At 38.2% G+C, this 26,206-nt stretch overlaps 1 protein-coding gene across 1 annotated transcript in view; it reads left to right on the plus strand.

The window, feature by feature from the left end:
• Col1a2 (collagen type I alpha 2 chain) overlaps positions 1–14,001 on the plus strand; it is a 35,621-nt gene extending 21,620 nt beyond the window's left edge. Inside the window, exons 32-52 of the mRNA XM_027955440.2 lie at positions 931–1,038; positions 1,712–1,765; positions 2,631–2,684; positions 3,390–3,443; positions 3,548–3,601; positions 3,698–3,805; positions 4,179–4,232; positions 5,164–5,217; positions 6,212–6,373; positions 7,378–7,485; positions 8,141–8,248; positions 8,619–8,672; positions 8,755–8,862; positions 8,999–9,052; positions 9,473–9,580; positions 10,068–10,121; positions 10,245–10,352; positions 10,667–10,925; positions 11,354–11,538; positions 12,180–12,422; positions 13,211–14,001. Coding sequence (XP_027811241.2) covers positions 931–1,038; positions 1,712–1,765; positions 2,631–2,684; positions 3,390–3,443; positions 3,548–3,601; positions 3,698–3,805; positions 4,179–4,232; positions 5,164–5,217; positions 6,212–6,373; positions 7,378–7,485; positions 8,141–8,248; positions 8,619–8,672; positions 8,755–8,862; positions 8,999–9,052; positions 9,473–9,580; positions 10,068–10,121; positions 10,245–10,352; positions 10,667–10,925; positions 11,354–11,538; positions 12,180–12,422; positions 13,211–13,357 — 2,238 coding nt within the window. The 3' untranslated portion in view covers positions 13,358–14,001. The remainder of the gene's footprint in view (positions 1–930; positions 1,039–1,711; positions 1,766–2,630; positions 2,685–3,389; positions 3,444–3,547; positions 3,602–3,697; positions 3,806–4,178; positions 4,233–5,163; positions 5,218–6,211; positions 6,374–7,377; positions 7,486–8,140; positions 8,249–8,618; positions 8,673–8,754; positions 8,863–8,998; positions 9,053–9,472; positions 9,581–10,067; positions 10,122–10,244; positions 10,353–10,666; positions 10,926–11,353; positions 11,539–12,179; positions 12,423–13,210) is intronic.
• Positions 14,002–26,206: the final 12,205 nt, after the last annotated feature.

Here is a 26,206-nt window from a genome sequence, read left to right on the forward strand (position 1 = left end):
GGGACATTATTTTCAGAAAACAAACTTTATCCTTTCAACATCCCACCCTTGAATTAAAATTTTTAAAAGTTAAATTTTAACAATGAGAGTTTATAATAATGAACATTAACTGGATACTATATTCACCCTCACCCCCCCAAAAAAAATAAATTTGAAAGCTTGTGTTTTAAAGTAGAATCTGTAGTTCAGATTTTAAAGTGGATGGAGTTATACACGTTTGGAAAACAGATTACTTGAACCACAGTAAGAAGAAGGCAACTCGTATTAACTTCTGATTCTTACCTTCAAGGCAGAAAATGTGTAGAGTCGTTGCAGAAGGTTATTTTAGTATGTGGAAGGATATTATAGAGAATAAATGAAAATAAGGTAAGAGGGAGAGAAGAAATAAGAAAGGAAATAGAGTTGTGTTAGATGATCCTTTCATAGGGACTTATTCATCTCAGAAGCTAGTCAATAGTTTTAAGTACATGAAATTGTGAAGGTTCATTCAAAATGGAATCTATAGTCTCCTCTTTTAAGAAAACTAAAACACAAATATCTCCCCAGTTGATAAGGTCTCTTTCCATGTTTCCCCCCTGGGTTAAGAGACTTATCCTTGAAAAAGGTTTATGGACAAACGTTTTTCACTCTCTGCTTCCCATTGTCCCCATCATCTCCTTCTCCAGGCCAGTCTTCCTTAAGAGGATTGGAAGCAGGTTATAGAAGAATCACAGCCACCCACTCCCACTACTCTCTTTTCTTTAGTCATTGTGTCATTGATAGCATCTCCCTGTTATATTCTCCCTCTTTCAATGGCCCTCCTTTGTGTCTCTAAGCAAGCAAGAATGCTACCTATTAAATGTTTAAATTGGAATTCTTCAAGAGTTTATTTCTTCATTTTTTTTTCCTTTTGCCATTGAAATAATTGATTTCGCATGTGTTTGATTCAAGGGTGAACCCGGTGTGGTTGGTGCTCCAGGCACTGCTGGTGCATCTGGTCCTGGTGGACTCCCAGGAGAGAGGGGTGCTGCTGGAATACCTGGAGGCAAGGGAGAAAAGGTATCTTCTCAGTGTTGGCCCTTAAGACATACTATTGATGAACCCTGGCAAAGGGACCTCACAAGGATGCCCAGTTTTTTTACAGTTCTTGGCAGGTGGTCTGGTAGCATTTTGATATCTATCTATGTACATTTCCCTCTGCCACCTAGCACCTACGCATTTCTAAACTCACTAATCTGGCAAAATTCCTCACTACCATGGAATTTCACGCAAACAGATGGTGTTGAGTAATACATGAGGCTCATTTTAATGCCACTAACAATAATGCCTCATCCTGCCCTAATTAATGGGAAGAAGCTCTATTGAACAGCTGTCAACCGTGCTGCTGCATTAGTTATGCCGTAAGAGTGATCAGGCCCTGCAGCCCATTGTGATGTTGTCTTACAATTCTGTCCACATGAATTTGTACCTTGCTTGATTATGCGTCAGAAGGGTATATGGAAATTAGGGGGGAAATGTTTGACAATAATCTGGAATGGATCTTGAATTATTATTATTTTTAAAATTTCTTTCCTTGTTCAACATCCTATGGAAGGGTAGGGAATTGAGAAATGTACTAAATATCTTAAATGATGAACGGTATTATAGAGTCTTCTATAAAATCACTTCAGATTAATTTTGATTCAAAAATGTGTTCAGAAAATAAAAAGTTGCTCTTGCTTTATACTTTCAGGGTGAACCTGGCCTCAGAGGTGAAATTGGTAACCCTGGCAGAGATGGTGCTCGTGTAAGTTGAATTTTATTTGAATTGAGAAAGTTTCCAAAAATAGCAAGTTTAGTAAGATAGTATTGCATTCCTTCCTGGATCCACCACTAATAATGTCATTTTTCATGTTCCAAAAGAAAAATTCAACAGGACATACTCCTTTGGAAATCACATCTGGAATTTTCTAACTTCCCTAATATTAAATATACCACCTACAGACAAAAAGCTCTGGGTTTAATAGAACATTAAACAAGTATTTGAAGTGATAATCAGGCTTTAAAAAATAACAAATGTAAATGCCTTTACATTTAAAAAGCCAGAACTCTTAACAAGGTCCTGCAGTTACTCATATGTCTGCCCTGAGACTTTGTCTAAGAGCAGCCATAAAGATCAGCTGTTAATGCCATAGAGATGCCAAAGAAAATACATAAAAGCATAATTACCCTACCTAGGGTATCAGCATCATGACACTTGCAGGCCACAGTCGGCCTTGGTTCTTTCTTTCACCTCTCCCTCAGAGATGACTTTCTGTAGCCCATTCTTTCCTTTGAACCATAGAGTTCTGACATTTCCAAACAAGGCTAGTCAATTTACTGATCTCCAAGGAATTTTATAAGAGCAGAATTCAGATCTCCCAAATTCTTAGCCTGTCCTCGATTTACACATTTTCATAGCTTTTATTACTGGAGTTCTGTTGTCCTGAAAGTGGCTTCTCATAGTCTTAATAATTAGAACTGAAATGGATCCAAGATTTCTTGATGTCCAACCAGAATGTGCAGTAACAGTGCTCAGTCTCTGCATAGGCCTAGCAGCAGGAATGACAAGGTTCACTTTTGAAGGTGTGGAGTGTTATTAATTAATAAGACATGTTTCCTTTTGTTACTAGGGTGCTCCTGGTGCTGTAGGTGCCCCTGGTCCTGCTGGAGCTACAGGTGACCGGGTGAGCTTGCATTTTCACTAAGTGTAACTCTATGAGCTGATAGCACTATCTAAAATTTCCTGCCTGCCCCAGTCCCAAAGAGCCCCAGCAATTCATTTTTATGGCTTGGTATAAAGCCTACTTATTTAAAAACCTAGCTGTTGTGATAGGGCAGCAGGAAACAAATGCTCTGTGTTTAAAGTTCTCTTTCCCATCCTATAGATGTGCCAGCTATCTGATCTATACTTTAATCCCTATCATTTGTTTTACAGACTTTCCCTGTTGCCCATTAACAATATCCTAATGCACTAAGCCTTCTCAAAGCTTTCAATTGTAAAAAATCAATAAAATACATAGTGTGCCCATTTCACATCAAGCAGTCCACTTAAAATAGACCTTATTTATTGTATTGCAAAGAGTGCAGCAAATAGATCAGCTCTGTGTCCATCTAAAAATTAAAATGTCCTCCTCCTGGTATTGTGGGTTCTGATTTATAGTGTTTTTGCAAGAGAACAACCAATACCACTTCAACCCTTAAAATGAATACAGCATTAAGTAAAGTAAGAATCCACTTCATTTTCCTCTGTGATATGTACATTAGTTATCTCTTCCAAGAAATCTGCAAACTCTGAAAACAGCCTTGTCTACTGCTGTTCTTCGTCCTTCCCGCCTCTTGGAGCACCTGCATTAGGCACATTAGCAGATTCATCATTTGTTCCATTACAGGGTGAAGCTGGTGCTGCTGGTCCTGCTGGCCCAGCTGGTCCTCGGGGTAGCCCTGTAAGTAAAAAATCTGGATAATTTGGACTCTCATACCTCACAACTTTTAAACATTCATGAATTTAGGATTGCTAAGGCATTTTAAAATCCCTTCTTCCATCTAGGGTGAACGTGGTGAAGTTGGTCCTGCTGGTCCCAATGGATTTGCTGGTCCTGCTGTGAGTATCACATAATGAAGATTGATCTAACACCATACCAGGTTGGGAAGCAGAGTGAATTAGAATACCAGAGCTATAACAGATCCTTTCCAACAGGGTGCCGCTGGTCAACCTGGTGCTAAAGGAGAGAGAGGAACCAAAGGACCTAAGGGTGAAAATGGTGTTGTTGGTCCCACCGGCCCCGTTGGAGCTGCTGGCCCATCTGTAAGTTGAATTCACTGGTGGTCAACACAGCCTGTATAGTTACCCATGAGATTTATAATTCAACACACGTCAACCAAGTACCTACTGTATACTAGGGAATATACCAGAAAGAAGATGATTTTTTTTTTTAAAGTTAACCTTTGCACACCGATTAACATTAAAGTTTTGCTAGTATCATCTTATTTATATTCTTCAATAATCCACAGGGTGGTAATATTTAAGTAAGAATATTTATTTTATATGACACAGATAATAATTTTTCATTTATGGATTTTCTTCTGATGGATATGGGAATGATCCTTGTGGAAAAAGAGTAACATGTATAAGAATCATGTCTTTTGTAGTTTGACTTCATCTTTCTGTTTGCATTTAGGGTCCAAATGGTCCCCCTGGTCCTGCTGGAGGTCGTGGTGATGGAGGACCCCCTGTAAGTATCTACAATGGACTCTGATCACTCTTCTTTCTTCAGATTCTATTAGGAATAACTTGAAAGTTTTGAAGTCTTTAGTTAATTTAAACTCTCACTAGAAGATTCTTGAGATTCAAGTTCATTCTAATCAGAGCAATTCTGATATTGAAGGTAAGGTCAGCCACTCTGGATGTTAATCCCAGCTGAGGCTCAATGCAGGATGTTTCTGCCACCTCACTTGAGGTAATACCCAAGGTCGACCCCTAGTGGTTTAACTGTGAAGTGGATAAAATAGTTATCTGGTGTTCTTTATCCTTTTTTTTTTTTTTTTAATGAAATGATATGTCTTTAATTTATTATTTTCAACACAACCCACAGAGTAGTTTTTGATTTCTCCCTTTTCCTCCCTGTCCTAGTCCTTACCCTTTGTATCTAGTGTTGCCAGTTTGACTTTCTAGAGACACAGAGCTCCCCAGAAATGGATTCTACTGACTGAGTAGTGGGAGTGGGTGGCTGTGTATAGTGCCCTACGTCATTTATTCTTTCTACACACACCCTCTATAAATAACATTTCTCCTTTAGTTATTTTGTTCCCATTCTCTTAGTCAGATAGTTAAGATAGTCACTAATGTATACAACATTAATGTGTAACAGTGACATAGTGTCTTATATTCTTGCTCTTACAACCATGAGTTAAGTGTGAGTATTTCAAAAAGAACAGTCAAAACCTTAATGCAAAACATGGGCACAGTAACTGGTGGCATGTTGATAAGGAATAGGTGGGGAGGAGGGTCTTCAGAGTCCTGGTTGAATAATACCTATAGGAAACAGCCTACTACTTACTCTTTGGTCCATCCCTAGTCCCATCAGGATTTTCCACAGGAGAAATTCCTCTCATCCAAATTTTTAGAGTTAGTTTGACTGGAATTTTAATGTGCTTCATTCTTAGGGTATGACTGGTTTCCCTGGTGCTGCTGGACGAACTGGTCCCCCTGGACCCTCTGTAAGTAAATCACTCCAAATATGTCTTCATTTACACTAGCCAAAAAATCCGGCCTCTGATAAGAAACTAGCGAGCAACTTAAAAGTAGTGAGCAACTCTCTATAAAAACATATCGCTAATATTTGCTATTACTTTTCTGATGTAAAAATCAGTTTTTCTCAACCATTAAGGCAAAACCATCACAAATTATATTTTATAATATCAATTTAAGAGGCTTTTACTCATGCAAACACCAATCTCATTTTGAGGGCATGATCTCTGTTAAAAATAAAGAAACAGTATGGTTTTAGTCACATATCATATATTTCTATATCTAATTACCCTTTATGGCTAACATTCTGCCTCCGTTGTTAAGGTATAATTGTTCCTAAATTTAAAGGTGGTTTGGCCTCTAATTTAATTCTGATTCAGACTCTCCTGTCAGGACTCAAGAGAATTTAATTAATTACCAAGGATTAAGTCTTCTGGTTGAGGTTTCGGGGCGGGGGGGTGGAAATAGCAAAGATGTTGATTTCTTGGAATCCTTTTACAGGTTCATAACAGAAAAATCTTCATTCCCTGTAGGCATTTAATTAAACCTAGTTGAGAGCATATGTGGTTCCTAAGTTATGAACAAAATGCCAGTATTGGCTTTCTTCAAAAAGAAATGGGCAGAATCTTCCAAAACCCAAAGTCCCATTCACTTGAAATTAACTTTCATAACTTCGCGTGGTTCTGATTCTAATATGCCAGGGTCCTGGTGGCATGACGTTATGTTTCCTCACAGAAGTTTGACACTAACTCTGCCTCGATTATTTGCTATGTCATAGCCTCAGGAAATGTATAACATAAGTTGCTTCTTTCTATGAGGTTGTTAAAAACTCTAAATCCAAACTAGCCAGGGTAGTTTTGCTTCCTCTCACTACTTGTGTCTTGGTATGTGAAACATCGGTGGCTCTCTTCCAGGTCCATTATACTCAACAGAAAGTAAATAACCTTGTAAATTTGCCTACAGGGTATCACTGGCCCTCCTGGTCCCCCTGGTGCTGCTGGTAAAGAAGGGCTTCGAGGTCCTCGTGGTGACCAAGGTCCCGTTGGCCGAACTGGAGAAACAGGTGCATCTGGCCCACCTGGCTTCACTGGTGAAAAGGGTCCCTCTGGAGAGCCTGGTACTGCTGTAAGTAATTTCAAACTCCTTTTTCTTATTGCCTGTTGTTGAACTAAAATAAAGCCCCTATGCGAATCCTCAATTTGGCATATGTTTGTTGATGAGCATTGCAAGCTCTCGCGTAGAGCTCGGTTGAGCCAGGAAATTGTCCAGCACACATTAAGGTGCCGAGGCTTCAGCAGATACTCAGAAAGCACATAACAGGAATCGCAGCAAAGGAGGGAACTCACTCTTTATCACGACAGCCCTTAAAGCTGTTTGTCGAGAGCACCTAAGTTGATAGAAGTAAGAGAATTCCATTGCTGTGGCCATCCTACTGGACATTCATCAATACAGTAAGCTACTGATTTCTCAAACATGCATCATCCAGTATGATTGCTGCTTTGAAAGTGCTTTATCATATATGTGTTTTAAATTTCAGTAAAGTTGCCAGGCACAGTGGCACACACATGTAATCCCAGATGCTGGGGAGGCTGAGGCAGGAGGATAGAGAGTTCAAAGCCAGCCTCAGCAAAAGCAAGGCACTAAGAAACTCAGTGAGACCCTGTCTCTAAATAAAATACAAAATAGGGCTAGGGATTGGTTCAATGGTTGAGTGCCCCTCACTTCCATCCCCAGTACCACTCCCCCCAAAATTTTTTTTTTCAATAAAGTTTTCTTTAAAAAAAATAAAAGTGGAAAAGTGCCTTTATTAGACCTTAGAGACCAAAGTTAAGATTTGCTTCCCTGCATGGAGTGTGTGAAAACTCTATCCCCCTTGCAAATGGCCTCATTAATTTCAACTACATATTGTTAAATGTTGTACCATTGATCTTAAGGAGGAATTGGGTACAAAAAAATATATGCATGCCAAGATATAAGCTCACTGTCATCACTAGAGAAAAGATATCAAGGATACATCCCACTATTAGGACATAAACCTTTTTGTAAACTCATTTTCATAATCCTCAAACTAAACTGTATTATCAACCAGGGTCTTACCAGTAATACTCAGTATTTTTTCTCTTGCTTAGGGACCTCCTGGCACCCCAGGTCCTCAGGGTCTTCTTGGTGCTCCTGGTATTCTGGGTCTCCCTGGCTCTAGGGGCGAACGTGGTCTGCCAGGTATTGCTGGTGCTTTGGTGAGTGTTTGACACCACTCTGATTCTCATTAACATAATAAAAGATTTTAAAAGCTGCCACTTCAAATGTGACAGATTGATCACTGAATAACTCCACTTAAGATTTTTATTCATGGCATTTTCTTTATACAGATCACATGTCACTTATCTAAGAAGCTTTAATACCACCTTACTTAGACACACACTATAAAGACACAGCTTAACATTATGCAGAATGATTTTTGTTCTTTCTACACGCTTAAGAACTATATAAGCTCTAATTGCATTTACTCCTCTGCAATATGAAATGCTGGCATCATTTATCGTGCAGGAAGAATGAAATTCTGGAAATTCTGAATCATCCCATTTAACCTTATATGTGACAGCAACCAGAAATCATCTCATCTCCATAAACTCTTATCAACTATCTGAATTTATTTCATTTGGGATATTGGATGCAACTAGGTTCGCTTTATACAGAGAAAAATTCTATAACTACTCAATACTGACCTTCTGAGTGTATAGAAGGCAGGCAAGCACAACACTAATGACACCTCCTGATGTTTTTCAGTCCAGTTTGCCTTTTCTTTTCAAACTAGAATCTCCTGAAGGTTGTTTTTGGAGAGTGAGGTTAGCATTTCATCTAATGAGAGAAATGTTGCTTTATCTTCTTTAGGGTGAACCTGGTCCTCTGGGCATTGCAGGCCCTCCTGGGGCCCGTGGTCCCCCTGGTGCAGTGGGCAGTCCTGGAGTCAATGGTGCTCCTGGTGAAGCTGGTCGTGATGTGAGTACAACACTTGGTTTGTAAAATAATACTGAGAAGGATTTCATTGTGTGGAACTTCATGTGCTGAGCTGAAGTTCTCTTGTTCCAAGTTTCTGAACTAGATGATCTGTTTCTCCATAACATCTACATGTAATGACCTCTCAGGACTGAAAGATATGAACCGTTTCTTGGGCTGCAGAATGGGTCTTTAACTATCACACTTTACATTTGGGGCTTAAATATTAAAAATATCTCCAAGAAAACCTAGCTTGGAAGACCCTATCCTTTTAACAGTCTGAAATAAGTTCCCTTGAAGGGGTTGGGAGATGAAGGGGCTAGTAGGCCACAGAGCCTCATCAAGAGCATTAATTTGCATGGTGTCTTCACAGGGCAATCCTGGAAATGATGGTCCTCCAGGTCGCGATGGTCAACCTGGACACAAGGTCAGTACATGTTTTCATTTTTCTCTAACTTAAAAGTGATGAAAATACAGATTGATGGTAAGTTTCATTTTGCCTTTGGTAGGGAGAGCGCGGTTACCCTGGCAACATTGGTCCTGCTGGTGCTGCAGGTGCACCTGGTCCTCATGGCACTGTGGGTCCCACTGGCAAACATGGAAACCGCGGTGAACCTGTAAGTCTAAATACCATTCCCTTAATGCTATCATCCTCAGGACTCCTCTCGTCTTCTCCACAGTGGGAGAGAGCAGGAGCATGAGAGAAGGATCTTGGGCTTAGCTGATGACTTGTTTCTTTTTTCCAATTTACAGGGTCCTGCTGGTTCTGTTGGTCCTGTTGGTGCTGTTGGTCCAAGAGGTCCTAGTGTATGTACACAGTGAGATTTTATACAAATTAACCCTTAGGGAGAATCCATCCAAATTATCTATTATCTATATCTGTTATATATTATCTATAACTATACATTATCTATTCAGAAGTTAGATAATATATATAGGCTAGACTTCAAATTTTAAAAAAATATTTTACTCTATAAAAAAAGATTTGATTCAGATAGCTTGGTCCATTTGAAGGCTTTTCTGCTTATTTGTATTACATAATCATAGGCATCTAGCCCTTTTACCCACAGCTCAACTAAAGCAGAGATTATCAGAAGAATTGAGAACCTATCTAGACCTTTGCATGTCTCAAGTTACCTTCACAAACAGGGTAAACAGAATTTATAGAAAAGTGAGCATCATTTTTAAAAAGCTAAAAGTCCTCTCTGTTGTTCTCTTTTCTTACAGGGCCCACAAGGCGTTCGAGGTGACAAGGGAGAGCCTGGTGATAAAGGGCCCAGAGGTCTTCCTGGCATAAAGGGACACAATGGATTACAGGGTCTTCCAGGTCTCGCTGTAAGTAAAACGTGGCCATTCCACATGTACACTGACCTCAAAGGCCTTGAGCTCAGAAGGACCTCCTCCACATTTTCACTGCTATTGTTCTAAAACATCCTGCCTCGTGCCCATTTCCCACTCTGGCTAATTCCATGTCTGTCAGTGATGATGCTGTTTCATCCCCAGACGAAAAGGTGAGGGTTAAGGGAGATAGAAAAATACATATATTAAAATCTCCTGGCAACAATGTCCTTCAACCCCACTTAAAATAAATATAATTAGAGGAATGACTAATATTGCACTGTTGAAATAGCTCGTGGAAAAAAAAAATAATTGAATGTAATAGACATAATGGGAGAAAAGAGCCCCACTTTACATTTTCAATTTTCTCAGTCCAGAGTCCATTAAAACTAAAGTTTTCTATTCAATTTAGGGGGGGAGAAAATCTATCTATTGACATGTGTTCTGAAAGTGTGATTTTTCTGTTGTTGTTCTCTCTTTCAAGGGTCAACATGGTGATCAAGGTTCTCCTGGCCCCGTCGGTCCTGCTGGCCCCAGGGTAGGTGCATCCAAGAGATAGGTCATCTCTGAAATTGAGGCCAACAAGGGCAGTAAGGTCCAGGCCACATCTGCCTGGTGTGGATTTGCTCATTCACATGCACTTGTTTTCCTTCTTCTTTAGGGTCCTGCTGGTCCTTCTGGCCCTGTTGGCAAAGATGGTCGCTCTGGACATCCTGGTAGTGTTGGACCTGCTGGTGTTCGAGGATCTCAGGGTAGCCAAGGACCTGCTGTAAGTATGATTTGGTGAAATGAGAAAGAACATCACTGACTAGAGGAAAATTTTCTTCAGAGTAAACCAAGGCAGTTTTGACAACACATTGAAGTAGCCCCACTTCAATATATTTTCTAAGGTATCTGAATATGGTCTATATGCAATGAGGTTTGTAAGCCCATGCCTATAAGTGTGCCCCGGAACAAGTTATTTACTTTAACTTGATTCCTTGTTGCTTTTGTATGAAGCTCCATTGAAAATCTGCAGGCATGGATGTCTCTCTCACTGCAGCTGCATTCAAAGCTTTTCCTTTCTCACTTCTACCCTCACAGGGCCCTCCCGGTCCCCCTGGGCCTCCTGGGCCTCCTGGTGTAAGCGGTGGTGGTTATGACTTTGGTTATGAAGGAGACTTCTACAGGGCTGACCAGCCTCGCTCATCGCCTTCTCTCAGACCCAAGGATTATGAAGTGGATGCCACCCTAAAGTCCCTCAACAACCAGATTGAGACTCTTCTTACTCCTGAAGGCTCTAGGAAGAACCCAGCTCGCACATGCCGAGACTTAAGACTCAGCCACCCAGAGTGGAGCAGCGGTAGGTCAAAATGTCCCAGCCACACTGACTGTTCTAACAGGTTGAGCTCATCAAACTCAATTCCCACTGATATCTCAAATGAAAATGTTTTGGTATAGAACTCACAGTATGTGAAATTTTAGCCAATTTATGAAGCATCATTTTCTTCTCCCAATTAGTGAGCATCCTCAGACTTCCCTTAACATAGATTTTTTACCTTCCCATGGGTAAATATCCTGCTCTGATTTTGCATGGAGGAGATATGAGAAGGAACTATCTAGTCCGAAACATAGCCACCTCTTTCTTCCTGATAAATGTGGAACAGATAATATCACAGTACCATAAAAAAAATGTTACTTATGAAAATCAGTATTTTTGACTAATTATTATTAGAATCTATGTTCTACTCAGTAAGAAGGTTAATTGTCTGGGTCTTGTTTTCTGAAAAGGTTACTACTGGATTGACCCGAACCAAGGATGCACTATGGATGCTATCAAAGTATACTGTGATTTCTCTACTGGTGAAACCTGCATCAAGGCCCAACCTGAACATATCCCAGCCAAGAACTGGTACAGGAGCACCAAGGCCAAGAAGCACGTCTGGTTAGCAGAAATTATCAATGGTGGTAGCCAGGTGAGGTGTCCTACAAACACTCCTCACTCTATAAAATGTTATTTTCTTAAGATTGTTTGTGTTTTACTTGTCTGTGTTTCTATATCTTACCAATTCTGTCCTTAACTGTGAAAGATGGGTTGAATGGATCAAACACGTAATTCCAAGTTTTTGTCCAAATTTGACTTAGTTGATAATCATTGGAGAAGCAGGCCAATGTCATTTAATGTGAAGGTGTGCTGGCCAGCAAATAGCTATGCATATGTGCTTTCAGAACAAAAGCAGTTTTCCTGAATTTTTAATCAAATTTTTCACCAACTTTGTTGAATCCCTTTTAGATTTCCACATATTAGAGATATATTATAGGAAAAAGTTTACATCTGAATCTCTATCTCATTGCTATGTGCACATTAATGCTTACCTAAAACAGGTGCCATTATTAAATATTCTCACCTTAGCCTAGTAGATCTTATGTCCACCATATGCTTCAAAGACAAGTGAACTGAGTTTCCTTAAAAAGTACTTTCTTCATAAGACTTGGATATAAGTCCATTACTCCTCCTTTTACCAGACTGGTTTGGTTCGTTGTTGTTGTTGTTTTAATTTTACTTTTAGAATCTGAGTTCTCCACTTAACTGGGATTCCCATTTTATCCTCTGCAGTTCGAATACAATGTAGAAGGAGTGACCTCCAAGGAAATGGCTACTCAACTTGCCTTCATGCGCCTGCTGGCCAACCATGCCTCTCAGAACATCACCTACCACTGCAAGAACAGCATTGCATACATGGATGGGGAGACTGGCAGCCTGGATAAGGCTATCCTTCTGCAAGGCTCCAATGATGTTGAATTTGTTGCCGATGGCAACAGCAGGTTCACTTACACAGTTCTTGTAGATGGCTGCTCTGTAAGTAATAGTAAAATGTGGGAATAGTATTTGTTTGGCGAAGTGGGGTTGGGGAAGTTCTAGCTTAGATCATTAGATAAACAGATGAATGACAAACCTAACTTATTCACTCTTTTTCATAAAGATATTTACTTAAATTCAGATGGATAAATCCAGAGAATTCTTATCAGATAACTGCCTTCAGAAGTACTCTGAAGTACTGAAATAACTACTGTGTATATGCATTAGTTGTTTTTCCTTTAGCTTAATTCTTATATTACAATGTATGCCAAGAATTTAAATTTTTTGAGATTTACAGAGCCTATAATTTTAAAATTTGCAGTCATGTTGTATTTTTATTTTACTTCTTAGTATGGCCTATATTTAATTTTTTTTCGTTAGATAATTTTTCTTTATAAAAAAGAAAATGTGTAACATATTCCCTACAATATGTTACAATTAGGATAAAATTTAGACTTCATTCATGGCAGTACTACATACCTACCCAACTCCCTCTTCCCAAATACACACACACACACACACACATCCCAATTTTGAAAATTATATTGTAGAAATAAGCCTCTTGGACTAGATTTAAATGCATCAAAATTTAGGCTGGGCAGAACCTCTCCGTAAAGAAATGCTTGACACTACACTCTCAGAGACGAGTTTGTTGATCTGGAACAAAATCATCAGAATGCTATAAACAAGTCAAAACGTGCTTCTTTTAAAACCTAAAGTGAGGATGTTATCCAATGCAAGAATAATCCTACTTTACATATCTCTTTCCTTCTTTTTTTTTTTAACAGAAAAAGACAAATGAATGGGGAAAGACGATCATTGAATACAAAACAAACAAGCCGTCTCGCTTGCCCTTCCTTGATATTGCACCTTTGGACATCGGTGGCGCTGACCAAGAAATTGGTGTGGACGTTGGCCCAGTCTGTTTCAAATAAATGAACTCAACCTAAATTAAAAATCAAAAAAGAAATTTGGGGGGAAAAAAACACTTTTTCTTTACCATTTCTTCTTTTTCTTCTTTTTTAACTGAAAGCTGAATCCTTCCATTTCTTCTGCACAACTCCTTTCTTAAATTGTGGGCAAAAGAGAAGAAGGATTGATCAGAGCATTGTGCAATAAGATTTAATTAACTCCCACTCCCTCTCCCCCTCCCCAAAAGATCTGGAGTTTTGTTTTTGTTTTTGTTTTTTTTCCCAACACTCTTACACCTATTGTGGAAAATGTCAACCTTTGTAAGAAAACTAAAATAAAAATTGAAAAATAAAAATCGTGAACATTCGCACCACTTGTGGCTTCTGAATATCTTCCACAGAGGGAAGTTTAAAACCCGAACTTCCAAAGGTTTAAACTACCTCAAAATGCTTTCCTGTGAGTGCGATCCACCTCATCGGGTGCTGACCTAGACAGACATGAACTGAGGTACTTGTTTTTGTTCATAATACAAAGGTGCTAACTAATAGTATTTCAGATACTTGAAGAATGTTGATGGTGCTAGAAGAATCTGAGAAGAAATACTCCTCTGTATTGAGTTGTATTGTGTGGGTTTTTTTTTTTTAATTTGACTTAGCATCCGTATGTTTCATCTCGTCCCCAACTAAAGGTATGCACATCATTTGCCCAAAATCGCCCTCTTCTTAGATTCAGCATTTGTTCTTTGCCAGTCTCATTTTCATTCTCTTCCATTGTTCCAAAGAAGCCTTGTTTCTTAGACAAGCAGAAAAAATTAAATTGTACCTATTTTGTATATGTGAGATGTTTAAATAAATTGTTAAAAATGAAATAAAGCATGTTTGGTTTTCCAAAAGAATATATTGAGTAAAATTCCTTGCTTCGATGCCCTTTGCAATGTAAATATGCATCTCTACCAGCCATTAGACTAAGTGCCTCTCATTAGATAGAAATTGTGCAAAAAAGGGCAGTGTAATCGGGTGTTAAGAGCAGAACACAAGGACCGGGAGATCTGAGCTTTAATTCTGACTCTGCTCCTTGTGGCTGAGTGATTGGAGCTTCTGAGCCCTGTGTTTCAGTTTCTTATCTATAATATGGAGGGGAGTCCTTCTCTGCTTTATTAAACATTAGCCCTGCTCAGAATATGTAAAGCTTAAGCAGCACAGCATCGTCAACCTAAGTTTACTATAAGCAAAGGTCAATAAAAACTTTTGGTTTATTATCCATTAAGCACTTTGCAACTGAAAATGGCTGAAAGCTGGTCTATGCACAATTAATATTATTAACTAAAACAGTTTCAAATATTCAGTAAAAATGCCATACACTTAAATCTGATGCAACTGAGTACAATGCCTGTTAAGAGGTAATGTGTGTGCTGTCAATCAGCATAGACAGTTGTGGATAATAGTACCATGAACACCTACCTGCCAAATCAAGTTCATTTTCCTCCCCTGCACCTTTCAATGACATCTTTAATACACTTAAACATAGTAATGTGTCAAGTAAAATGTTAAGATTCATTTAGAACTTATTTCCTGTTGCAGAACATAATTGTGATTGTAATATTTGCCTCCTGTTATAAGTCATCTCAAGATTCAATTAGTTTTTAAAGCAAAAGACTGAACATGAGGAAAATCTAACATTAGCTCTAAGAAGTTATCAAGGTCTGCTAACCAAATGCTAACCTAAAACTATGGTCCTTCTACCACCAGATCAGAACACTGAGGTGTTGTTAAAATGCAGATGCACAATTTTCATCCACCAAAATCAGATTTCATAAGGAATCGGTATTCATAAGCACCATGGGAAATTCCAAAGTGCACCAATTGAGGGAACACCAGATTAGGTTATCTCCATAGTCCTGCTTGGCTCTAATGTTCTACATCAGCAACACAGAGAAAACTAGACCCTGGAATCAGAATGTTATTAGCCCCTACAAATGAGCAATTGGAATAGGCAGGGCAAATTTATATGATAAAACAGAAATCTCTGAATGAAATATAAGCTATGTCCTCAGGCTTATAGTGCAAGGGAAAAAAAGAAAACACCATGTATTAAGTACCAACTACAGGTCAAACGCTACTGAAATAATAATAACAACCTTTGATAAAATGAATCTGAATCAGCAAATTTCCAAGCCAACAGTCTCTTAATATTTAAATCATTCATCAGTGTGAACAGAAAATGTCAAATAAATAAGGGTATTTTTAATGGATAACATGCTGAAATGTACTTTATGGTTATCTAATAGATAACATTAGGATAAATAAATTTGGGGTATCCTAATGACATTTAGGAAGATGATTGAACAGAAGAAAAACTGCTTTTTGAAATGGCCAGTCTTTAAAATGTAATTTCCAAGTTCAGTGTCACTGTCATAGAAATATATTAAAACCTGCATTTTAAAAAATGCTGTGAGTTGGTGCTCTAGTGGAGGAACGTTAGGAATGATTTCTAGGCCTAAGTTTTCTAAATTTGCTATAATGTGATTTTATTACTTGTATCATTTACAACAAATTAACTCAAAATGGTATGAAATGAAATTAGTAGTCAACAAATAAAAACAATGTCCGTGGAAGAATGATTATCTCCAGGGAAAAAGGGTGGCCAACTTCCCATACGCCTAGTTCCTGAAAGGGAAGGAAAAGCCCCACCTGAGTGTCATCAGCCAAGCACCAAACACCCTGGAAGACACCGGTAGCTGCACAAAGCCATAGCAGGCAGCAGCATCCTTAGAGTTCTCAGTTCGGTTGCAAATCAGAATAAACTAATGTGTGAATAGAATTTTAAACAACGTGTCCTCTGAGGATGACAGAGGCCACTATTAATTCATTAGAGGGACTCTCAGGAAATTAACCTTAGTCTCATGTAATACAGTAATATTTAGATTGAACTGGCCCCTCTTGCTAGAGATCTCATTTCACCTTCAAGCCCTCTGTGTGGCTAACTGCTTCTTCTGTGGAAGCCACATGTTAAAACAGTGTGGTACTTTCCAAGTCAAGTGGTCTACCTTGAGTGTTCCCAGGGTGTGGGTTCAAAACAGTGGAAATAGAGAAATGTCCTGAAGACTTGACTCTTCCATAATCAGTCTCCCCTCTGAAGCTAATCACCAGGCCTAAGGGATACTTCTCATGACTTTTCCTGATCTTTGACTGAGAGAAGGTCAGCCACCTCTCACTTGTGTGAGTGTGAAAGGAAGAAGATTTCACACGATAGAGGGAAGAATCGGGTAGCCAAGTTGTGGGGAGGGGATATTAATCAAGTCTGGTAAAAAGGGTCATTTAAAATTCTAAAATCAATACACCTAATGCACTGGCAAAGAGCAAAGACACCTGAACAATGCTGAACACATTTATTATCTTTAATGCCAAGAGACTTTTTTATGCTATTCCACTTAATATCACTGAAAAGGAAGTTCAGAAATTGGATTATAGATAAGAAAAGTTGGAAATGTCATTCTGGGTCAGAACAACAATCCATCTAGATGAGCACTTTGCCTTTGACAGTGGCACCAAGGGAAATTCGGGAGAAAGAGTGGTTGGCACTTCTCGTGAAGCCAGCCTCAGAACTCCCATTTAATAACCCCTTGTAAATCTTCTTTGTACATAGATGTATCTAAACCCTTCCAGAGCCCTCTATCTATTTTGAAATATGTTGGTATTACAGTACCAACAGGAGAGAGCTAATGCTGAATTGTTAGCTCAGCTTCCTGGTCCTCTGATCATATAGCTAAAATATGTTTCCTAGCCCTGGGCCTGGATCAGCAAGGGATTCAACAACTCTGTATCCTCAGGGAGCACCAATAACTGCAGCAAGCGGGCCATAGGCAGCAGCACTGGCTCCACCGTTGACAAATCAAGGGCCCTTGGGAAAGTCTCTTATTTGAGGATCGGATTAACATCCCTGCCCTCAGAGATCTCAATTAGCATAGGGACTCTGCCTATCTTGCAGAACAGCTAGGGAGGGGACAAATGTGGCCTGTGCAAAAGCATGGAGTAAAATACAGGCAATGTTACTTGTTATCATTAGGTCCCAAATGCTCAGTCACCAGCAGTAACCTCTTGATTTATTATCACCAGCCCACCAATTTAGAGAGAAGGAAATCTAGAATTTAAATTTGATTAGCACTACTCTCTAAATTGATAGTCTGTCCATTTTGAGTTGTGCCTCCCTATCAATAAAAATTTGAGCTCTTACAACTAATTTTGTTTATCTATCTACATATAAATGTTATACATGTACTATGGTCCTAATATATTATGTGCAACATAAAACTTCTACAGAAAATAAATATGAATAGTAAAGTCCATATCTCTGTGGATAATTTTGCACTCCCACCACCCCCCATCTGCCATTTTAGACTATTGCTCTGAACAAGGATTTATGACGGGCTTCAGAAGGGTCAATCAATGAACTCTTCAAATAGCATGTAAAATTTTATATGTACGTGCATTTTTCTTAGAATAATATCCACAACTTTCTCCAAATATTCCCATGGGATCTATGACTCAAAAAATATTTTTCACTTTATTAAAATTTGGACTTTTTGAACTATGGTCTTCATATCTCGTCTTGGGCATCTTAGATAAAATATGTGGCTTCTCTTAAGACACAAGAGAACTAACCAGCTCAAATTAAAATAAAATGTTTCCTTTAATTCCTCTACTTCCTTGTTGTAAGCTTTATATCCTGTGTCTTACCAGGTTCAATAGGTACCATAAGGCTCAGATTTACACTTAGCAACAACAAAATGCACCTGCCCATAGGAGCTCTTGTTTTTTGGGTTTTTTGGTTTGGTTTGGTTTGGTTTGGGTTTTGTTTATTTGTTTGTTTGTTTGTACCAGAGACTAAACATAGGGGTGCTTAACCACTGAGCAACATCCCCAGTAATTTTTATTTTCTAATTTTGAGACAGGGTCTCATTAAGTTGACTAGGGCCTCACTAAGTCACAGAGGCTGGCTTTGAATTTGTAAGTCTCTGGGATTACAGGCCCAGCCCATAAAAGCACTTCAAAATCAAACAAATTAAATAATGGAGGTCAACTAATGAGCTATTTCTTTTAGGCAAAAATATAAGTTTGCCTAAGTTATTTAATTTAATTTTAAAAAAATTAGTGATAGAGTTTAGCCTAGAAATAAGTGTACTTCTTGGCACCATAAAATGTGTTTTCCAGGGACCTCCAAATCTCTTCATAGAACCAAGTCTCCTCATCTGGCTGCTCCTAAGAAAACATATTATTCTGAGTCCAAGGTATAAGAATAATTTGGGCCAGAATTAGGAATCCTACTGGAATCTAAAAGATAAACTTAAAACTTCAATTTCACCATGTATACAAAAATTCATAAACACAAAATGCATTTTACCATCAAAGTGAACATTTCTTTCTAGTGTAGTATTGCTCTTGGTACCCATGGCTTAATTAACCATAAACTGAACGGGAGAAAAAAGAACAGAAATAATTCTATGGCGATAGAATATATTATGCCAGGAAGGATAAAAGCACCTGCTCATACCTACTCCGCCCAGTGGATGGATGGCTTCTCCCCTGCAGATGTCACTTCAAGTGCACTGCTCCCCCTGCTGGTTGGATAATAGAACACCCTGGTCCTTTCACTGCCGTAAGCAAACATCACTGGAGAATGAAAATTCCAGAGAAAACAGAGCTGCTTTCTGCGCCTATTTCCTGTCGCAGACACACAGCCTTCTCTCCAGCTTCCGTGGTGGTCTGTCTCAGGCACTCAGTGCCCTCTCTTTAATTGCCTTCGTTGATCTGTTTCAATATCTCTTCCTTGGAACTGGCAAGTGGAAGTCACCAAGAGGCAGACCTAAGTCCCACAGAGAGTGGCTTTTGGCGTGAGTGGGGCTAACTCTACAAATGTCTCAAGATTCAGGGAGCCAGCTACCCTTGAGGATTTCAGCAAAGAGTGGGTGGGCACGTTTCAGAGACTGTTTAGAACAAAGGCAAAAGGATGTGACAAAAGAATAAGGGTTCACGACACAGAGCTATCTTAATTTTAATCTTGAAGAAATCTAACAATTTCTTCATCTGTAAAATGGGAATAGTGGTATCATCACTAAAGCTGGGACTGTAAAGATGAGAGATAGGAACAGTAGCAGGCACCATGAGCACTATTACTATAGTTGTCCTCACAAGGCTGGTTTCTCCCTAAAAGCCTTGAACTTCACAGATACTATCTTCTCCAGCAATAGTGACTTATTCCACAACCTAATGAAGAAGGCCTCACCTTTTATTAAAAGTGTGAAAATCATTTCAATGTTTTACAAAAATAAACTGACAATCCTATCTTCACAGTAAAAAAGATAAATAAAGTTGCTGGCAAAAATAATGGATTGCATTTAATTGGTCACTGTCATAGGCTATTAAATATATACAATTTTGGAGAAAAAAAAAAGAGTTCCTGAGGTTAGAAATGTCCCCTTTGCTTACTTGGAACTGGTTCTTCTACACAAATGGACTATAACTCATACATTTTGAATCTGCCAAACTTCTGACACTTCATTTGTACAATTTGATTTTCTGAAACTTTGTCTCTGGCAGTGAAAATTCTAACTCAAGAGTTATAAGCACAAGAAATAATCATAATTATTAAATTCATGTCCTTGGAGAAATTTCTTGGCCTATATGAATTTACTCAAGGGCTTTAAACATCACTAAATCACCTATTATTGCCAGTTCTTTGAGCGTCTATATGAGTAATATTATAATGGATCCACTTCAAAGACACATAGAAGAAGTTTTGATTATAGTATTTCCAACATGGTTTTTCTATTGCTGATTATAGATCTACTTTCCCTTATAACACAGAAGTCTGAAATAATTTTGAAAACTTTGTCAATGTAACTAAATTAAAATTTCATCTACTACTTTGCTCATCATAAGATTTGTTCCTAATCAAAGGAATAAAAAAAATCCTCAGATACCATCTAGAAAATTGCCCATATAACAAATTATTCATAAAGAATATTTTCTTTAAATTACTACTCAGCATGCTGTTAAAATATAGTGAACTTACAGTCAATTTTAAGCTCCACAATTTTTTAGACTTTCTTCAACTAAACTATCACAATAAACAGTCAACTGGCCACTGTAAATTATAAAAAGAGCCTTGCTTTTCTTCTCTCAAACTGGGAAAGGCTATCTATCAAACACAGTAAAAGTCCACTAAATCCTTTGAACCTTTGAAGAAGAAAGACAAATCAATGCCAAAAATGACATGCTTTCTCACCAATACACAAATTAAACTGTGTATTTGCAAGATTTATAGGGTTACTTGATATCTTTTTATTCTCACTTATGTGAGGTATCTGCCACATGAGTCTAATTCAGTAGAATAAATGCATATATTGGGGGGGGGGATTTCTGTAGTCTTCATTCCAGGTTGGAAAGAAAAAAAAATGCAGATGGCTTAGTCACCCCATACCACCACTATACCACTCATATTATGATTTGATTGGTCTGAGATATTTTTTAATACTCCTTCGGCATTTGTAATTTGCCATATGTCTTAAGAAAAACTTTACCCATGCTAGACAGAAGCCACACAGTTCTGAAGCCCTCCTTTCAAATCACTGACAAAGTTGGAAATATGGACATATATACCATTTTCTAGGAAGCCAGGGTAAAGCATATCTAGAAGATTTTCCAGACCCTACCTGATATCCACCAAACCACACTTGCTGAGTGTACAGCCAACATATCTGCATTTTCAATCAGACATCCAAGATGATTCTCACATACTCTCAAAGTTTGGGAACCACCAGTTTATCATTGTCATCACATTCTTGGGCTATTCCGTGTCACTCTCCCCAAAATGTTTAGGACCATAGCTCTCAAATTGTGGGCTCTCTAAGCAGCTTTAAAAGAGAACATGTAATGGCTCATTGAACACGTGAGCAATTAATTTGGGAACAGTTGCAGTATTACAAATGTGATTACTTATTGCAAACCCAATTAATCCAGTCAGGAGGAATGTTAATTACAAAGGAGTATGGAAATTAGCATGAGTGCATGACTAAATGCCTAACTTCTGGCCTATTATATTATCTGTCTAGTCATTTACTTTAAAAATGCTTCCTCAGGAGGTCTTAGGTATGTACATGTGGGCAATAAGGTAACATTAGTCCAAACTCCAGGGCTGATTAAGTAACCTTGGAAATGCCACAATTAGGAAAACCTACAGCTTCAGAGGTGGCTGCTCTGGCATTTCAGGTACCATCACTGAAGTCTACAGCAGAAGGTATACTAATTAAGCATTAAAATGTTTAAAATAATTTTTCATTGTTGAAATGATTGTCTTGAAGATACTTGGCTAGCTGATATATAACAGTAACACAATTTGGGATAAGTCTTTCTCTACTTGTAGCATGACACCCAGTAGCAAGATTAACAAAAACAAAACATATAATCCTATCTTTTTTCCACCCCCAGAGGCTACTTACAGTTACCAAAAACTCTTGAATCACTAAATTGGCTAAGATCAGTTCACAAAATGACTCCAAAAAAAAAATGGAAAATGGCAGAAGATGGCCAAGAAAATGACATACAAAATGAATCTGTGCCTAATTGATTTAAGAAAAGAAATAAAGTAATGTTCAAAATAATAACTGTGTTTCTCTTATGAGCAATGCAAAATAAATCAAAATGAATCTAGATATAATAGAAAGCAATTGGGAAGGCCTCCAAGCTCCCAAGAAACCATCTCTCTCCTCCAGGGGAACAGCCAAGATGCACTAGATCCTCCGGACATTCGTGACCCTTCCCTCCTGGGCATAATTGAAGAGCTAGAGGAAGAGCTGGCCCACTCAGCTCCTCTCTTCAGAGAATCTAAAACTTGGAGTGGAGAATAGCAGGGAATGATAGATCCACTGTGTTAAGGCATGTAAATGACTGCACTGTCATGAATTTCTGCAGGTGAGATCCCAAACAGCTCTGGGTTCTTAGATGTTCTTTGAATGATGAAATCATCATCATCATCATCATCATCATCATCCTTTGACTAACTTTCCTTTAAGTTAGAGAAAGTTAATTTCTGTTAAATAAAGCAAAAATCTTTTTATTTTTTTAAATAGAGAGCTGGCCAGGTTACAACTCCATTTTCAGCAGGCCATGTATCTTTCCTGCTTTTTATTTCTTAAATAAAGAAATAAAAACAAAATATATTTTTAAAAAATGTATCTTTTTTAAACAGGATATGGAAAAAAATGGAGGAATACAAAACAGTCTTAGATCAGCAGTTGCCTCAAGTAATCAGAAATAAGAACTAAATTTTCAAATAATTTCAAAATGCACCCAGAGAAAGAACATGGTTGGGAAGTCATTCTCCATGGGTGTTTGGCATTTTCTTCATTTCTTGCAAGCAGAGGAACTGACAACATTTGTTCTGGACTCTCCGTTCGAGGATGTTTGTATAATGATAGTGAGCAACCTTGGAAGACAGAGATAGTGTTTCCCTCCAGAGCAGAGGGCAAGTTACTGTCCAGTATAATAAAGATAATGTCTTTCTGCAGGGCAAATGTCAGGCAGGTTCGCTTGCAGCACATTGGAAAAGATTTGGTTTCCCTCTGCTCAGTGTTACTCAACTGTGACACATCCACTTGGGTTGCTTTGCATTACCCCCATGGGACTTGGGGGCAAGGGAGCCTAAAACAAACATAAAGCTTATGTTCCTTGCCTTGTTGTAATAAAGTCCTTTGTCTCTGTGACCCAGAATTCACATGTCCTGGGCCAGCATCTATTAATCTGTGGCAGGCTTTAAAGTAGAGAAAATTTCAGATCCTTCACAGTTCTTGACAAACCTTTCAAAGAAGAATTCATATCAGAATGGAGCTGCATCCGTTCTGTATTCCTGTCCTTCGAGTTGCCTAGCAACTAGCTGGTCACCATTAATCTGACAATCTGCAGTAATGAACGGCCACGCTATGTAGAAATGTGTGATTGCGCTGTATGCTCCTGGAGATTGTCTGATTCACCTGTGTACCTCTACCACCTCACGCAATAACTATACCCAAAGATTCTATGTCCAACCATTGTTAAAGGAAAGAGCTAACTATAAAATGACTCTGCTGGGGTGTGTATAGAGTTATAGTGACTAGGATAGTTTTAAATCCGTATCCTAAGTACTTTGCCTTAGAATCGTCCTGTTTCTTTAGGTTCATTTAACCAGAAATAACAGAGATCCATTTAAGGAAGCTCAAGTGACAGGGACGTACGTAGAGAAATAAAGAACAGGAAAGATAAATGGCCTGCTGAAACTAGAGCTGTAACCTGGCCAGCTCTCTATTTCAGGTGGCTTCAGCAATCTCTGCAGCAGGAATTTGAGGTGCTTCCCTCTCCAAGTTCCACCACTAATCTGCTTCCTTCAATTTCGGCATGTTTCTTCTTTCAGACCTGCTATTAATTGGTAATCTCTTTTTTTTTCTTCTTTCCTCCTAATTCCTGTGCAAAAGCTTTCTGGCACAGTTTGTAAATCCCTAGGTAGCCGATGAACTGTGACCTTTGAGTAGACATCCCATCCTGAGAGTCACTTGGTATGAAAACGTGGCCACCTCAGCATGAACCACCATGGGTGGGGCCATTTTTAAAGGAGGTAAGAGTAGGAAAGGCCATAAGTAACATCCCTCTTATGAGCTGCGTCACAAAAGCCACAATGTTCTGGAGAAAATGGAAACTTCACTTAACACAAATACTTTGTATTTGAATGTCAGCTGCCCCTGTTCCTTTGTCACCCTCTTCCTGTTGTATCTTTCTCCTCAAAAATAGGGATCTGAATTCACATGGTTTGAGCAGTATCTTTAGATAAAGTTTAAAATACAAAGAGTTCTCAGACAACCATTGAAAGGAAAATTCTGGGATGTGGGGGAACAAAGAAAATGAAGGACTAAAGGCTGTTCAGATGCAAAAAATAAAAAATAAAATAAAATTGTTTAACTCCTTTGGCAAATAAAGAAATAGAGTAAAAACTCACTGCATTTTTGGTTAATGCTTCTTTTTAAACTAGTGTTGACAAGGGTTTTGCCAAAAGATTGCTGTCATATCCAGTTATTATGTGAATGACTTGGTATAAAATTTCCAGAGAAGAATATATCAATACCTATGCAAAGCCTTAAAATATTTATACTTTTGACCGATTATTTATTCAACACTTAGGAATGTCTCTTTGGAAATGAATCCTTGATTTTTCAAAAGACTTTTGAACAAGGAGAGTCTGTATACACAGTTGATCATAAAGGTCTGAGACTAATTTTCCCTCCACTGCTCACATCAGAACAGCACAGAGCTGTCCTCCAGAGCAGCTGTCCAAGGAACCTAAACTTGGAAGGAGAGCTGTGCAGGTCTGAAGAACAAGCACATAGATCACAGAAGTCTTCTAAGTTTGGGAAATGCCATGGCTATTTGTAGCACAGATCTAACAGAAAGAACTAGAACACTGAAGCTCTCAAAATGTCCCAGCAAATATACTCTTTGAACAAGCTCACATGACTAAGTGCCAATCTGACCCTCTGGACAGGTGACATGGCCAGAAATCTGCAAAATAACACCAAAAGGTAGTATTAAACAATTCATGTTTTATTGCCTCTGCTTCCTTTGAAGGCACTCCCTAATTGGTTATTGTGAAGACACATGCCCCTTATTCCTATATCTTATCAGCATGAGAGTGGTAAAAGTGCTTCAAAAAAAGATATTAAAACAGCACCAAGTAAGTGCGCAAAAATAATGACTGAACCTCATATCGGGTCTCAGGCACAACAGTTGTCATGGCCTTATTAATAACAAAACATTGGAAATTAACCAACTGTCTAATAATAGTAGATTGGTAAAAGTATATTCAGGACATCCATAAGATGGATTGCAACACAGCTATTTTAAATGTTCTCAAAATATACCTAATGAGATGCAAAAAAATTAATGACTGCTAAAATAAACAAGTAGAATACAATGGAGTTGCACCTCATACAAAAGTTAAGCTTTAAAATCAGTGCATGATAAATAAATCAATATTTTGTATAGTCCACATTATCCTTGAAAATCTCCAGATTGGGGACCAAATACTATAACTTCACACAATTTTCCTTTTTGTTTTAGAATAGATGGCTGTTTCTGTGAATAAGCATCAAAATTCATGGTTTGAGTTGAGGATCGTGTTGTAAGAAAAACATGGATATTTTATCATCAGAAGCACCACAGTCACTGTAGCAAGATGCACATACTTGAGAAGCTGGAACTGATTGAGAAAACCTTATCCCCATCTCGTGCTTATTCTAGAGCATATGCTCATCAGAAAATGAAGGAGGAATTTTAAAAATCTATTTAAATTATAGTCTCACACACACAGCAGAAAAACAAAGTTAAAAGTGTATGGTTATTATCTGTATAAATCAATATATATAAGTCCAAGTTTGCTGAAAGCATTTTCTTTTATGCAGATATGCACAAACATTCAGAAAGAATGTATGCAAAAATATTTATAGTCATCACCCCTACGCTATGAGTATTGCTAGGGTTTTTGCTTTGATCTTTTTGTAATCTTTTTAAAAATGTAAATGAACAAGTATTGCTTTCATTATTGGAAAAAAACTGCTTGTTTTAAAAGAGCACTCATAAAACATAGATATCCAAAAAAATTAAGCCTTATTTTATTACAAATCCTTACCAATGTATAATTTCAGGTGTGCAATTTTTATATCAAAAGGAAAAGCACTTAGTTAAACAAATCACAGCTAAACAACAGCAAAAGCATGAGGGCATGTCTGTGCTGTGTGATGTTTAAATCAAAAGGATTCTATTAAACTACCTTGGTGAGGCGAGGCTATCAGG

Source organism: Marmota flaviventris, chromosome 1 (assembly GCF_047511675.1).
Source record: "Marmota flaviventris isolate mMarFla1 chromosome 1, mMarFla1.hap1, whole genome shotgun sequence".
NCBI classification, from domain to species: domain Eukaryota; kingdom Metazoa; phylum Chordata; class Mammalia; order Rodentia; family Sciuridae; genus Marmota; species Marmota flaviventris.